We start from the raw sequence: 14,677 nt of genomic DNA, 5'->3' as shown, positions 1-14,677 counted from the left end.
TTGTAAACATAGCTAGCCCAAGGTGAAAATATGGATTTGCCCCTAGCCTAAACTGCAACATTGGTGAAAATAGGTGGACCAATGTGCAATTCACTCTTTTTTTTGAGATTCCTATGAAATTTTACACGATTTTTCAAATGAATTAGTTCGCTTTTTGTAGAAAAAGAGAACTCCAAAATTCGTCGAATCCAAAGGCTGCATGCGTTGCTGAATTCTGTCCACACGCTCTCCTTCACACAGCAAATGCTGGTCTCGTGTTCATCTCCACATCGCCGGAGAAGAGGAGGATGATGACGTCGACGATGGCGAGGCCCACCATGCTGGCGTGCTGCAAGCTCTACATCTCCGAGAGCCGCAACGCCGCCGCCCTGCGCGCCATCGAGCAGGCGGCGTGCGGCGGCGGCGCCGTCGTCGTCAACCGCTTCACCGACGACGCCTACAACCGGGTGGGCTACACGCTCGTCGCGCCGCTCACCCCCTCGCCGGCGCCGCCGCCTCCGCCGCAGTGCCGACGTTTCTGTTCGGCGCGGCGCACCGGGAGGGGAGGACGCTGGCCTCCATCAGGAGGCAGCTCGGCTACTTCAAGCCCAACTCCTCCGGCAACCAATGGCGGGGAGCGCCGGAGACGGACGCCCTGCCCGTCGCACCGGACGCCGGGCCGGAGAGGTCGCCGAGATCCAAGGGCGTGGTGGTCGTCGGCGCCACCGGCTGGGTCGACAACTACAACGTGCCCGTCCGCACCGGCGACGTGGAGGCGGCGAGGCGGATCGCCCGCGCCGTCAGCGAGCGCGGCGGCGGGCTCCCGTCCGTGCAGGCGATGGGGCTCGCGCACGGCGGCGGCGTCGTGGAGGTCGCCTGCAACCTGCTCGACCCGGCGAGGGTCGGGGCCGAGCAGGTGCAGGGCATGGTGGAGCGGCTCGCCGCCGGCGAGGGCCTCTCCGTCGGCAAGGGATATTTCACTGATTATTCGCAGGATAAAATCGTCGAGTTATACTTCAAATCAGCAGCTAACACTGAGGGTTAACTGCAGTGCGACCACTGATCACTGAGAGTCCAGCGGCTGACACTGAGAGTTAAACTTCAAAATTAAAATTGAGTTGATTTGGTTGGGGTCACAAGTTCTCGACCAGTGATCACTGATGAGTTCTAACTCAAGAAATGCAATCACACTTTCACGCGTAACATTTTACCAAAAAACATAACAAAACAAATTCAGAGTAGACGACATGTAGCTCGCTGTGAAAATCATCTAACTGATTTACAAGTGTGCACATGGCCGAAGAGTTCAGCAGCAGCAATGCATTCCAAGCCAGGTGCTTTCAAGTTTTCCAGTAATTACAGAATGCGATACATCCAAAGATGTGAGAATCACCAGCATGAAAAATAGCAATACCAGCGACAAAACTATTAAAGCAATTTTTAGATTGTTCCATTCAGCATATGCTAGTAAGGCCTCAAGCCACCCAGGCGGCTTTGTTATTTGGCTTCTGATAATCAGATCACCGTTGGTTCTCCCTCCTCCGGGCGTATCGGGTCCTGTCATTGTACCTAGGCCTATCTGATGCTCTTTGTGGGACAGGTTCTACCCGCCTCTGCCTCTCCGGGGACCTCTGAACAATCTCTCCATTGACGAAGAGCTCAGCTGTAAAACAAAATAGAAATAGATTATATGGCATGAGTAATTGAGTATAATATCTTTCCAAGAAATCAGAGTGCAGCAGAGCAACTCATCCTACCAACCTCAAGCCAAGAGATTCACACAATGGTCAGATTTTGTTCAGCATGTAATATCTACTCTAAACAAACTAGATTAACCAAAAATACAATGATGCATTTAATGTAACCTCTGATGTCTCAAATACGAACAGTTAAAGCCAGTGACCACGAATAAGTTATAAATGTTTCATCTCAACTGATCCACACAGCTTTCACTGTACTGAAGAGCAGAAGAGAAAAAGAAGAGTTCTCTTTAAGTCCATTAGCATTCAAAACAAGGCATTGCCTAAATAGCTATCTTGCTTTGCCAAGATGGACTGCATAACATGGCACAAATCCATGGGGAAGTGCATAAATTCATTCACATTCAGTAAGAAACCATAAATGATATGATAAAAAAAAACCACCCTAAATTATTTATATAGCTAAATGTGCCACCTTCAAATCAGGTAAAATTAGAAAGTGGATTCTAACTTGTCATAGGGAAAATTTTCAACCTCCCTATGTTTAGTGGCATGACCATGTTGGCATGTTTCATCCCCACTGACCTGTACCCCATTTCATTTGAGGTGCAGAACCGTTGGAGAGACATTTTTTATTAGTCCATTAGCATTCAAAGCAAGACATTGCCAAGTAGGCTTCACCGCTTTGCCAAGATGGACTGTGAAGTCTAGAACAGCAGTTTGGTACTGTTGAATCAGCAACATACCAAATCGTAATGAAACAAGCAAGCGAGAGAAACACAAAATTGTTTTAATAGCTAAATTTGCCACATTCTAGTGAAGGAACATTGGGAAGTGGATTCTAACTCATCATAGCATAAAGTTCAATTTCCCTATGTTTAATGGCATGATCATATTGCATGTTTCATCCCCACTGACCTGTACCCCATTCATTTGAGGTGCAGAACCGTTGGAGAGACACTTGTTATTAGTCCATTAGCATTCAAAGCAAGACATTGCCAAGTAGGCTTCACCGCTTTGCCAAGATGGACTAGTATGTCTAGAACAGTAATTTAGTATTGAGTCAACAACATGCTAAATCCTTAAAGAACAGTAAAACATCAAGACTCAAGGGGGATGTGGCAGTAAATACACTGTTAGTGTCTCTATCTACACTGATCTGAACCCCAATTTGGTAAGGTGCAGAACCGTGAGATACATTTGCTATTAGTCCATTAGCATTCAAAGCAAGACATTGCCGATTAGGCTTCACCGCTTTGCCAAGATGGACTAGAGGTTTGGTAAACAGATCAAAGCCTTGAATTAATCAAAAACTGAAGAGGTGGTAAAGTGTTCATAATGTCTCATCTCCACTGATCAGAACCCCATTTTACCAAGGTACCAAACCGTTCGAGAGACATTTTTGTCAGTCCATTAGCATTCAAAGCAGGGCATTGCCTATATGGCTTCACAGCTTTGCCAAGATGGACTACTAGCAAAACATCAGTATGTGGTCAGAATAGGCTCACATGCCATGAAAACAGTCTACATACGGTATCCAGACAATGTTCCATTTCATTTTGATGCAGTTCTATTAAAATATACTTTAACTTCGATCGCATTATCCTGTAAAAATGGAAGCAACAAATGCCTATAGGGGGGCCAATTAGGATATAGTATCTACAACATCAGTCAATCAGTGATCATATGAAATGACAAAGCCATTGATCTCCTAAGAAAACCAGCAGAAGTTGTGAGGTTGTGCAAGAAAGCTACCTCCATAGTCCTTGTACTCAGGGTCGACATAGGAATCAGGGAGGACAAACAGAACACCAGGAAGCCCTGTCATACAACACATAATCAGATACATGAACACACAGTGCGCTAAAAGTATTCTCATTCCAGGTATTTATAAAATCAAAACATAGGCAAGGAACAAACCTTCCAGCTTGTTGGACGTCTCCTCATCGATCTCGCACCCGAAACCAAAGTATCTCTCGCAGGAGACGTTGTAGATCTTCTTCTTCGCCTCCTCCTCACTGCAGGAAACACAAACACATAAGAAATCGACCTCCGAACCAACTAACTGGAACTGAGGAGCAAATACATGGCAAGGTTGGCACAAACTGAGAGATAAATCGGCGGAGAGAGAGGTTTCACCTTCCGAGGACCTTGGCGAGGGTCTGGATGTAGCAGTCAATCATCTGCTGCTTGGTGGCGCCCTCCCCGCCTGGCTTGTCCATCACGATGAGCCAGTGCTCGTAGTCGCACCCGGGGAACAGCGGGGCCATCTCCGTCGGCGCGCGGTCACCGCCTCCGCCTCCGCCGCCACCGGACCGCATCGGGGAGTACCCATCGCCGCCCGGCCGCCGCGCGAACCCGCGCAGGAAGCCGACGCGCGAGACCGCAGCGACGGTGGGGCGCAGCAGCGACTCCGGCGCACCGGGGCCGCCGCGGCGGAGGAGAGCGGAGGCCGAGAAGGAGGTGGCGCGGCGGGAGAGGAGCCTCCGCGCGGCGGCGGCGGCGGCGGCGGCCATCGCGGGGTAAAACCCTAGCGGAGTGAAGGGAGAAGGGACAACGCAACGAAGGCTGGGGTTTGGAATCGCGAATTTAAAGCCGCGTGGCGTCGAAGTGAAGTTCGTGTTTAGATGGGCTTTTAGTGGGCCGTATTTGCGGACGAATGAAGCCCAGTGAATGAAACATCACACTGGTGGCTGGTACTACTGAGCAATGCGAGCAATGGCGTGTTTTTGAAGTTTCAGGATGTCTTTTACGACATTATTCAAATCCGAGTAATTTACAGGTCGAAAAATTCAAACTCAAACGTGCAGGTTACAGATCTGTAAAAAGGCTATATACTCCATCCGGTTTTTAATATATCATGCCATTAACTTTTAGACATTTATTTGATCATTTGGCTTATTTAAATCTTTTTTACAAACATACAAAATATAAGTAATACTTAAAGAACTTTTAATGATAAATAAAGACGCAACTAAATATATGATAATTGTATAAATTTTTTGAATAATATGAATGGTCAAACATATCACAAAAATTAATGATATCATACATTAGAAATCGGAGGAAGTACACTCTATTGAATATAAAACTAAGAAGTATATAGGAATCTCAAAGGCCAAGCAAGTGATAACGAGTTCAATTTACATCCAGGAGAGGAAGAGAGCATCTAATTGAGGTGTCAGATCGACAACAATTGGCTACAAAGAGAAAAAAAAAACAGCAAGGTACCACGATGAGTTGTACATGAATTAGTTTTTTCTGTATGTATAATGCCGTATAATCACATACTATATGTTATCTATACCTACTAGCATGGTGTCAGAAAAATCTGAAAACTGTAAAGACAGATTGGAGGATATGGTCGCGCTTCCAGTCCTGAAATGACACTTTTGCCGTTTCAAACTGCAAACTGCTGCAGCTAATCAACAGAAAATGGAGTTCCGAGCAAAGAATTAAAGAATCTGCTTCAATTGATTTCATTCCCTTGAAGAGCTATTTATCAAGTACAGGAACTATTGCTGAGCTGGGTTCGATATTGGATAGCCGTGCAGCACCTAGAAGTTGCTCCGGGAGCTCGTCGTATGTGTTTGCCTGCAAGTGTAAAGGTAGAGAAATGTGAACCAGTTGAGATATACTACTGTTTATTAGCTATAGAAACATAAGTCTTCAAAGTTCAAACTGGATCTTGCAGTTTAATCATTTGGCCTACAGCTGATAAACCGCAAAACGGCTTATTAGGAATCAAAAATAATTTGAGTAAAACTTTTATATATCATTACCGACTTAAAAGCAAATGCCGAAAAATAAACTATGTTAAGAAAAACCTCAAGATCAATTCTAAAATTAAGTTTCAAAATTTTAGTTTTGGCTGCGGCTGAGCCAAAAGGGTGCTCTTGGAGAGTAAAGACTGAAGAAAATGAGGGAGCCACTGAGCATTCATACCTGTATAAGAAAAGCCATGTCAACTATTAAAGTCGTAACGACGCCAAACACCAAGCCCAGAACACCATTGGCCACTGCTGAGGAACCAATGTCTACATCTACCTGCATAACAATATCAAAAATAAATTTGTTTGTTCAAGAGATGCCCTAAATAACCTAATGTTCTACTGCTTCAGTCATATCTCAACTTTGCCAGGTATTTACATGCTCGAATAATGTATTTCTCCAGTAATTAAAATAATAGGAGTTGTGTTGTGTTAATATTTAAGGTGCCTATATTCAGTGTCTCACTTCTATGTACTCTTGACCACGCATATAACTGCAATCAACAGCCTTTCCCAATAAGCAAGGGGTACTTCCGACGCTCTGTCGCACTATCCAAGATCCCTGAAGAAATCAACATGCTCAAGTGAGAAAGGCCTTCATTATAAATCAACAGGGCTATACACTCCGAAAGTTAGACCAGACCTTTGGAACAGATGGGATGAGCTTCAATCTGCTATTTCGGAAATCATCATCGCCATCAGCAAAACGTTGTAACAGTGATCCTTTTTCCAAGGTTCTTGTAACAAAATAGAGGACCAAGCTGTAATGGCTTGATCCAGGAATCTGCAAATGCAAACAGACCTGATCAGCGTGACCAAAATAAAGAAGACGAGCCCTGATGGAATCACAGAATGAAAACTGGTATTTTTCAAGGGAAAACTGAAAGCAATAATGATTTTTTTTCTCTAAGCGAACAAAATAATCCGGCCTAAGCTATAAACAAGCCAACAAAACTGGTATGATCATTGAAAACTGCACAGCAGGTCACTGCATCTGCTCTCATTGGCAATGTTAATCAAACAAAAAAAACAAGAGATTCTGAGCTAGGGTTTTGTCAAAGTGTAACCAGGGAGTTCTATTTTTCTTCTAATAGCAATTGTGCAAGGAACTAGTTTGTCAAAGCGTAAACAATTTGTCAAAGTGAAAACCAGGAGTTCTCTTCCTGTAAGGAACCCCGTGAGCACAGCAGAAAGAAACTAGCCATGGAGGAGAGACCATAAAAGAAATATGATCTTACTTGAATGTTTACAACAAAGGTGAACATCCCCTTCTCAGCAGCAACCTACATTGGTAAAAGTTCAATGAGAATCATCATACTATTAGTATAGTAGATATACTTCATTAGGACCTCACTTAAGTTCATGCAGATAAGGAAGATTGTCTTCAGTACCATATATATAATATGCATGTGCAAGGATCTCTTTTATCAATAGTCAAACTGGAAAACACTTAACATCACAACAAAGTTTCAAGCAAAAACCATCAACTCTGTTAACATAATTGTGAGATACTTGCTGATTGCACCATCTCACTGATTCTCATCAACTTTCCTATCCTAAGTAATGGCGAAGTGACGCGCACTTCCAATTTCAAACTATGCAAGATAAAGTCTAAAACAAAGATCAATTAAAATACAGTCCAGATAATTCTGTCAAACTGTATCAACGTTCATAATTTTACACATATGTAGATCTTACAGCAGGTTATTTGTTCACAGGATACATATAAGTAATTAGGTACATATTCAAAGTGCTCACTACTAGAACGCAGAGTAACTACCTGAAGCAATGAAGCTTCTACACAGCTAGAGTTTAATATGCAATGAAAAAAGATTGATAGCACACACAAGGTCGATGAAAAGAGTTTGGAAAACCGATTTGTTTACAAGTACAATTCTGGTAGAACAAACAGTTCTGCAAAAGGTAATCGTTCTATATTATTCCAATTTTCAAGTGCTACTTTGCATATTAGACACTGGAATTTTAAGCATAGACATAATCATGTAATAGTGGATTTCAGAAAGAAGAGCACCTAGATGTGGGTAGAGCATGAAGTAACCATAAACTATTTGCTTACCTGAGCTGCACATCCTTTCCGCCTAGCAACATGATCCATTCGCTTTATGTCCCTAAGCCAGTCGATTGCTACAAGCTCCATAAGGTACTTTGTTGCGGGAACCTGTAAAGTCAGGTAGGAAATGCACTAAGCTCCTAATTGCCTGCTATACTTCAGAATTAGGAAAACCTGTTGTGCCACTTTTAATGTTTGGACCTTTGATTTGTCATGTGGAAAGCTCTCACTACGAACTTTAAAGAGCTTGCTATCAGGTACTGTCCAGCAGTTACGGCTTTTCTCATTTGCATCCCGACGAATAATGCCCGAAAAACAAGACAAATCTATTGGATCTGTATCAACCAATATAATGACAAAGGATAAGGTTAAAAAATGATAAATCATCTAGGCAAATTATACACATATCAGACTAAAAGAACAAACCTGTGTACTTAGCATCACTGTCAGAACTGGTAGGTGCCTCCTGTACATGAATCACATAAGACTTCAGTGTTAAATGAATCAGCAGTAAAACTTTCTTCAAACTACAAAAATAGTACAAATGTAAGTGTAGTATGTATTTTGACCTCAAGATTAGCTTCAGGAACTTGATAGTCATCATCTTCTTCTGACTCTTCATCTATCATATCCAAATTTTTGTTATCAACTTGTCCAAAATCAGCTTGTTTTGTCTTTAAGTCAGTTTCTTGGAGTTTCTTATCCTTTTTCAATTTGGACACAGTAGCCATAGTACTCATCACAGGAATCCTCGGAACTGGATGAATATCATCAGTTTGGGAAAAGTACTCACGCAATCCTGGACATAAATGCAAATGTTAGACCAACATAGACACATACTATCAACACGAAAGAACGTTGTGATTAATTAACAGTATTTATTTGTCATTTTTAGCATTCAACGGGCAATTAGGACATGTCATCAAAAGTTAAAAGAATGGTTTGTACTTTGTACCAGCAACACAGTTGAGCATCTGCAACAAAGAGTAGTACTGGAACGATGAAAAATAGTTGACGCCCCATCCCTTTAGATCAATTTGCATAAGGTGTTGAACTTGAGTGCGTGGTCTCCCGTTGACGCATTTGAGAGGAGAAATTTTAAAACCTCCACCTGAACTAGTAGGAAGTTAAGGTTAAAAAACAAAAGTTGTGCAACACTTGTTTTAATATATCAAGCATCCTGATAAGCAGAAGGCAAATTACTTTCAATAAACGCCCTCACAAATCCTGGTTGGGGACCACAATTCTGATGCTCAGTAGATCGGAACAGTACAACTGCAGGTTTAAGAACATTGAATCAAACAAGTTGCTTCAGAATGATGAAAGTGACCAACAAGGACACATCCAAAGATTACCATAACTTCCATCATCATTGCGCCGCCAATATCGTACATAACAAAGATCCCGGGGCCAGACCAACCTACATGTTCAGTTATCTATTAAATTAGATGTAGCTATGTTATTCCAAATCTGAGGTAATGCAATAATATATCGATATAAAGTAAAGAACCCAGGTCTTGTGGAGTATGATACTGCCATATAGAAGTTCTCATCCTACAATTTTAATTTAGCAACAGTTGTCCAAACAGCAAAAACAGTAATGAATTTGGCAGTTGGCATTGCCCTATTGGGTGCAGAGGCAATTCCAACAAGTGAATTGTACAATATATGCCAGGCATAAATATTCTACACTCAAGTCCAAATGAAAAAAGTTCGTGCTCAAATAGTTTATTTAGACTTTCAATAAGATATAAAATGCAATCCTCATGCAAGTTATAACAGAACCAGATGATATGTGCACATAAATAATCAGTACAAGAAAAGGTGTTACATTGAAAACCAGTTCAGTTGTAGCCGATGATATAGTATTGCAGTGTGACCATCAACCTCTTCAACTAAACTCCCATACTGGAAGCTACAATCCCACCTACAGTGGAGCATAAATAATACTGAGGTCAGCATTCATAGAAAAGCAATTAGGAAGTAAAACACTTAAACAGCACACACTTACTCATATCGTGTTACATCCATACTCATTATTAGCCCAAAAATGGATTCACATGTGGCTTCCACCACACCAACAGCTCTCATTGCTCGGCTACAGCTTCTTGCCTGTAAGGGTGCACAAGGCATAAAAGGTTACTCATAGCATTGGCGTGTCTGCCTTTGACAGTATATAGGTAAGAGAGGTACATACAAGGTATTCAACCTCCACAAGTTCTTCAAAGATGCGCAAGCCTGCCAATCATAAAGCCAGGAAACTCTAATTGTAACTTCATTTGAACAATCCTAAAGTTGAATTCAAAATTTTAAAGTACCCCTTATATGCATGCCTATATATAATCTACGTAAAGGGCTGTGAACTTACCATTCTGACATCTAAGTAGCCGCCAGTTCTTTCTTGAGTAAGCATGGTTGGTGTCATTCTGATCTGACAGCCCAATATCAGGCTCCTTGGTCCAATCATGTACCGAATCAGGAGGGCCTAGAAAAAGAAATGGTGTATTTAAGTTCTCTCGTGTAGCCATTACAAAATATTAATAAAAAATTAAAAGTATGTTTACCATTCCCGATAGTTGTCCTACGAAGCAAAGTAGGCCGGGGCTCTTCTTCATCTTCCGGTCTATAATAGAGTAAAATCTCCTATTACTTTTAACCAGAAGGACTTATATACAGCTAGATAAAATATGAAATCACTTGCCCACTGTCACGATCAGAGAATGATAATGGGCCTCCAAACTCCATGTCAAAGTCCAGTGAAGCAAAAGCTTTGCGGTTTTTAGCCGTCATAGTGTCTTGTTGCTGCAGAATGAATATCTCCGATGTTATGCCTAGGACAGTTCATTGGTGTGTCATAGAATTATTGAAAAAATGGATGTTATAGATTTCTTTTGAATCTAATATGTACAAGGGAGAACCTTCTTACACCGTAGCTAAACAAGAAACTAATGAAAAAGGGGCTGAAATATCCTTATTACTTCGAACAATTGCCATATGTTGTTACAGTCTGTTGGACTTACTACACCTGATCAATAAGGAGCTCTAGCTTCTTTTTCCAGACCAGGGCATCCTCGATATCATGCGCACCCATCTGTAGAAGAACAATACTAGGATTAAGATGGTATTTGAATAATGACAAGTTTACTGTATGAGAAATTTTATGGTCCTTAAAAAAGTACCTCGATGTACCTAAATTTTACACTAATTTTTTTTGTATCTCAAGGTACTTAATACCTGGAGGTACCAAATTTTATACTAGAAAGTGTGGTACCTCTCGGTACTTTTTCAAGGATGGTAAAATTACCCTTACTGTATAGGTATATGTGACAGAAAAAGGCTATAGGATACTAAATGAAAGAGTACACACAAAAGGACCACTAGCATCTCTCCCATATGTAGTGTTACACTGTTATTGTCAATTAAACTTGAGCAAATAAAATTGCATAGCATTAGTCAATTATCAAGCAGAGAAAGGGAATCCAAAAGCTACACTAATGCTAGTGAAAGTAGCGTCTTCTTTTAACTATATCCAAAAGCTACACTAATGCTAGTGAAAGTAGCGTCTTCTTTTAACTATAAAACCAGAATGATGTAGAAAGGGCATCGCTCCCTTTTTTAGGTCAACAGAAATATATGACCCATAAACAAAGTACACAAAAAAGGATGGCAAGAAAAGGGTTAACATCCAGCTTATATACTTGCTTTTTCCAATACACTGCAGTAGTAAAAACTATATATTGCAGACAAAATATCAGCAAGTGCGTTTAAAAGCAAATTCTCAAACATAGAGTGTATTCTGGTTTGGCAAGTTAGCATCGTAACGAACCGTGATATGATTCTCCTTTTCTTTCTTGTTGTATATGCACAGAACATAGACCATCTGCAAAACAAGAATATCACTACAAATAAGAAAATGACGGTATTAACGTCACAACAGTACAGCAGTACCCCTCAAAAGTAAGGTGTTTTTCTTAAACTAAAAGATAGTGAATTTATTCAAGAAAAAGGTATCAAGAAACTTTCCCATTGAAGGAATTAAATGATACGCTTTATGCTTTATGCTTTATGTTATGATGCTAGATGAATTAAATATGAAAAGAGGGAACTTACTTGACCATGATGTGTTTTAAGCCCTCTGTCTTCCACTCTGCAATTTCCATCTATTTGAAGCGCCTTCACTGGCACCTGCCCATCCACAAATCTTAAATGAATAATCAAAATAAAGCAGCCACCATGCTCCTGTTGCAGAATTTCCAATCTAAACTCGTGTATCAGTATGGCAATTTATTAGGCTAAAATCCTCCGAATAAGGCGTACAATCAAGAGTACTTCAGCTGAAGTACTCTACAATAAAGAGTACTTCAGCTATAAGAATCTTATTCAAGAATCAGAATCCATGACTCATTCAGACATTCTTACTCTCCAACGATATGCTTTACATCTACCGAAGCAGTACATTTACAGCAAACGCTACTCTAAATGACCCAGAGCTGAAGAGACAAAACTCCATTACTTAACAACAGTATGTCATTAATTAGCACTTCCTAGCCTCAAATTAAAAGCATCCGGAGATACAGATGGTAAACAGTTCCAACTCAGCTTCACGGTTAAATAGTTGGGCATCAGTTTGCAATAATCATATACCATTAAAATAAGGCAGGTGCTTCTATGTGCTAGTCAAACCACTCAAAAATCCAAAATAACGGCAGAAAACTCATGTGCATCGCATCATGATGCAGGCGAATTCCCCTACATTCAGATTTAGTTATCGTAACTAGAACATCCTCCGATCCTCCACTCCACCCAATTGGACAGAATAAACCACAAGTCACGAAATCCCGCTAAAAATTCATGAGAAACTCTTGAAAAAAAAAGGTAGCGCAGCTTTCTGCGAGACTACGACAAATGAATCGCATCGCGAGTTCGCGAGTATGACAGCAAAATCAAGAGCATAAGTTGCAGGTTGATGATGTGTATACCATGTTGTCCTTGGGCTGCTTCTTGTAGTAGGCGAGCAGCTTGTTGTCGAGGACGAAGTAGCGCGTGCGGACGAACGACCTCCCAATCTTCCTCCGCCCGTACCGCAGCATCCACCCCTCGTGCCGCACCGCGGCCGTCGCCGCCGCCGAGACCTTGGGGAGCTCCCCGCTCCGCGCCATCGCCGCCGCGGAGGGCCTCGGGGGATCCACGCCGCCGGCGCGCCCCAGCTCGGAGCTCTTCGCCGCCGCCTCCCTCCTCGAGGTCGACGAGCTCATCATCATCTCCGGCGGTGATTTCGAATTCCAACTGGGTCGCGTCACGTCCCCCGGGCCGCCACGTCAATGAGCCATACCCCAGCGGGTGAGGTGGCACCGGAGGGGAACGTGGAGGCCTAGGCAAGGCGCAGGCCCCGCCGAATCACGGCGGCCGGAGCCGGCGAGGTGGCCGGCGAGAGGCGGAGGAGGAGGGGAGGGTTTCGAGGCGGGGGAGGCGGAGAGAGAAGACGAGAGATTAATTATTATTGTAAGCCACTATTAAATCCCCAACTACTACTTTGCATTTTTATTTCAAATATTTGGCTTTTGCCTTTTTCGAGGAAATTTCTGGTCTAGACCTTGTGTTTTGTCTAAATTACTTATTGTTGACTTGGGGGGTCTTTTGAGTCCATTGAAGTTTTGTAATTTTGGAGATAGTACTGTTTTAAAATATGAAAGACAATAGTACAAGCATTAAAGGAATTTGTGGTTTTCCACCTTTTCTGTGACATTTTCATTTATTTGAAAATGAATATGACCACTTCTTGGTCTTCAACTTTTGTTTTGTTCATATTCAATGGTACAAAAGAATGAATTGAATATAGCAAGTTAAATGTTGTTTTAAAAAAGGTATTGTAAAACATTTATATATAGAAAGTGATACTCTTCCCATTTAGAGGTTTGGAAAACGTGCACGTCGTAATCCACAGTCATAAGAGAAAACAGTGATGGTTAGATAAGCCACTCTAACAAAAAAACCGTAACCCGTAAGTCTAGAACACTCTTAACCAAAAAAAAACTCTAAAACTAGTTGAAATACCCTTCACTAAAACACCATGTTGAATTGTCGATTGTTAAGTGTACAACATCTAAGTTTTTTTTAACGACTCACGTAACATAGTGCGAAGTTCATATTGATACAACCCTGATAGGTCGTAACCAGAAAAACGAAAAATTACAATATTACAGTATCTTTGTTGACATGGTACCAATATGAACATCTGATATCATCTTACATGTAATTTTTTTTCCTTTGAGATTCAAGATTTTATTGATTATGTAAAAAGGTCACATGCCAGACAGGAATGGTGCTCAAAACACACAACTTGTGGAGTTTAATATTCATTCAAATAAAAAAAAGGGGAAATAGATGTTATAGAATAAACGAATCAGTGTATGAAAAAAAAAATTTGTAGAGAAAAACACCATTCACGTGCATCAATATACAAATGGCCTAAAATGAACTGCACTAGAACAAACACAAAGAATTGCGATTCAAAGTTTTGTTATGACCATGAAGAAAGTTTGGTTTCGGAACGGATGCATAATTATTTAATATTTTAATAATCTTGTAATGGATTATTATGTCACTAGATGTCATATAAAATGAAAATGTTCCAACCTGCATACGTAGGACCAACTTCTTTTTCCTGAAAAACTTATGTAGTACCAACTTGAAGTAGGCAAGAAATGCAGTCCGTCAAAATATTTCTTATCAACTTCCACCGGCAAAAGCACTGATACGGAGTAGTGGTATCTTCTATACTACTTAAACTTTACTAGATTCGAACTGAAAAGGAGCAAAAGATTAACAGAGCCTTCCATCTGAAATTCTCAATGGCATCAGTTTAATAATTAAGTTGTGTATCATTGTGCTGGCCTCGGAGAGCTAGAGGGGCCATTTGTAATTATCTTGATTTGAAGGGGCTATGCTGTAAGCTTCAGTTCGTGAGCGAGTGGCGGGAAATCCCCCGCCCACTCCACGGTCCGCGCTGGAACGCTCTCCCGTGTTTGAAAGCTACCCATTTTACCCCTCGCCGTGCGCTGGACGCCATCCGTGCGACGTGGTCCCGACACGTGGACGGCTGAGATGTGCTTAGCGTGGAAAGATCTCGCTGTCTTTAGGACGGACTGATTAGCGAT

The 14,677-nt window shown here is 41.6% G+C and overlaps 2 protein-coding genes and 1 pseudogene across 2 annotated transcripts; 1 reads left to right on the top strand and 2 right to left on the bottom strand.

The window, feature by feature from the left end:
• Nucleotides 1-46: 46 nt before the first annotated feature.
• On the top strand, nucleotides 47-1,412 carry LOC127777967 (uncharacterized; annotated as a pseudogene).
• On the bottom strand, nucleotides 1,274-4,231 carry LOC127777968 (multiple organellar RNA editing factor 2, chloroplastic-like). The gene is made up of 4 exons (XM_052304588.1): nucleotides 3,819-4,231; nucleotides 3,600-3,697; nucleotides 3,435-3,500; nucleotides 1,274-1,642 (listed from the first exon to the last, which is right to left on the bottom strand). The coding sequence occupies exons 1-4, from the start codon at nucleotides 4,193-4,195 to the stop codon at nucleotides 1,500-1,502; spliced, it is 684 nt and encodes a 227-aa protein (XP_052160548.1). The 5' UTR covers nucleotides 4,196-4,231; the 3' UTR covers nucleotides 1,274-1,499.
• A 527-nt stretch (nucleotides 4,232-4,758) lies between these two features.
• Nucleotides 4,759-13,020, bottom strand: LOC127777965 (protein ENHANCED DISEASE RESISTANCE 2-like). Its single transcript, XM_052304586.1, has 22 exons — nucleotides 12,500-13,020; nucleotides 11,631-11,705; nucleotides 11,347-11,400; nucleotides 10,546-10,611; nucleotides 10,222-10,322; nucleotides 10,085-10,143; nucleotides 9,889-10,005; nucleotides 9,718-9,758; nucleotides 9,532-9,632; nucleotides 9,352-9,447; nucleotides 8,876-8,940; nucleotides 8,724-8,795; nucleotides 8,476-8,631; nucleotides 8,090-8,319; nucleotides 7,947-7,986; nucleotides 7,722-7,855; nucleotides 7,527-7,628; nucleotides 6,688-6,732; nucleotides 6,093-6,233; nucleotides 5,916-6,011; nucleotides 5,625-5,726; nucleotides 4,759-5,273 (listed from the first exon to the last, which is right to left on the bottom strand). Exons 1-22 carry the CDS (start codon nucleotides 12,779-12,781, stop codon nucleotides 5,175-5,177), a joined length of 2,274 nt encoding a protein of 757 aa, XP_052160546.1. The 5' UTR covers nucleotides 12,782-13,020; the 3' UTR covers nucleotides 4,759-5,174.
• Between the last annotated feature and the right edge of the window lie 1,657 nt (nucleotides 13,021-14,677).

This window comes from Oryza glaberrima, chromosome 6 (assembly GCF_000147395.1).
Source record: "Oryza glaberrima chromosome 6, OglaRS2, whole genome shotgun sequence".
Lineage (NCBI taxonomy): Eukaryota > Viridiplantae > Streptophyta > Magnoliopsida > Poales > Poaceae > Oryza > Oryza glaberrima.
Note: the sequence above shows the minus strand (reverse complement) of the source record. Positions and strands in the feature narration are given on the sequence as shown.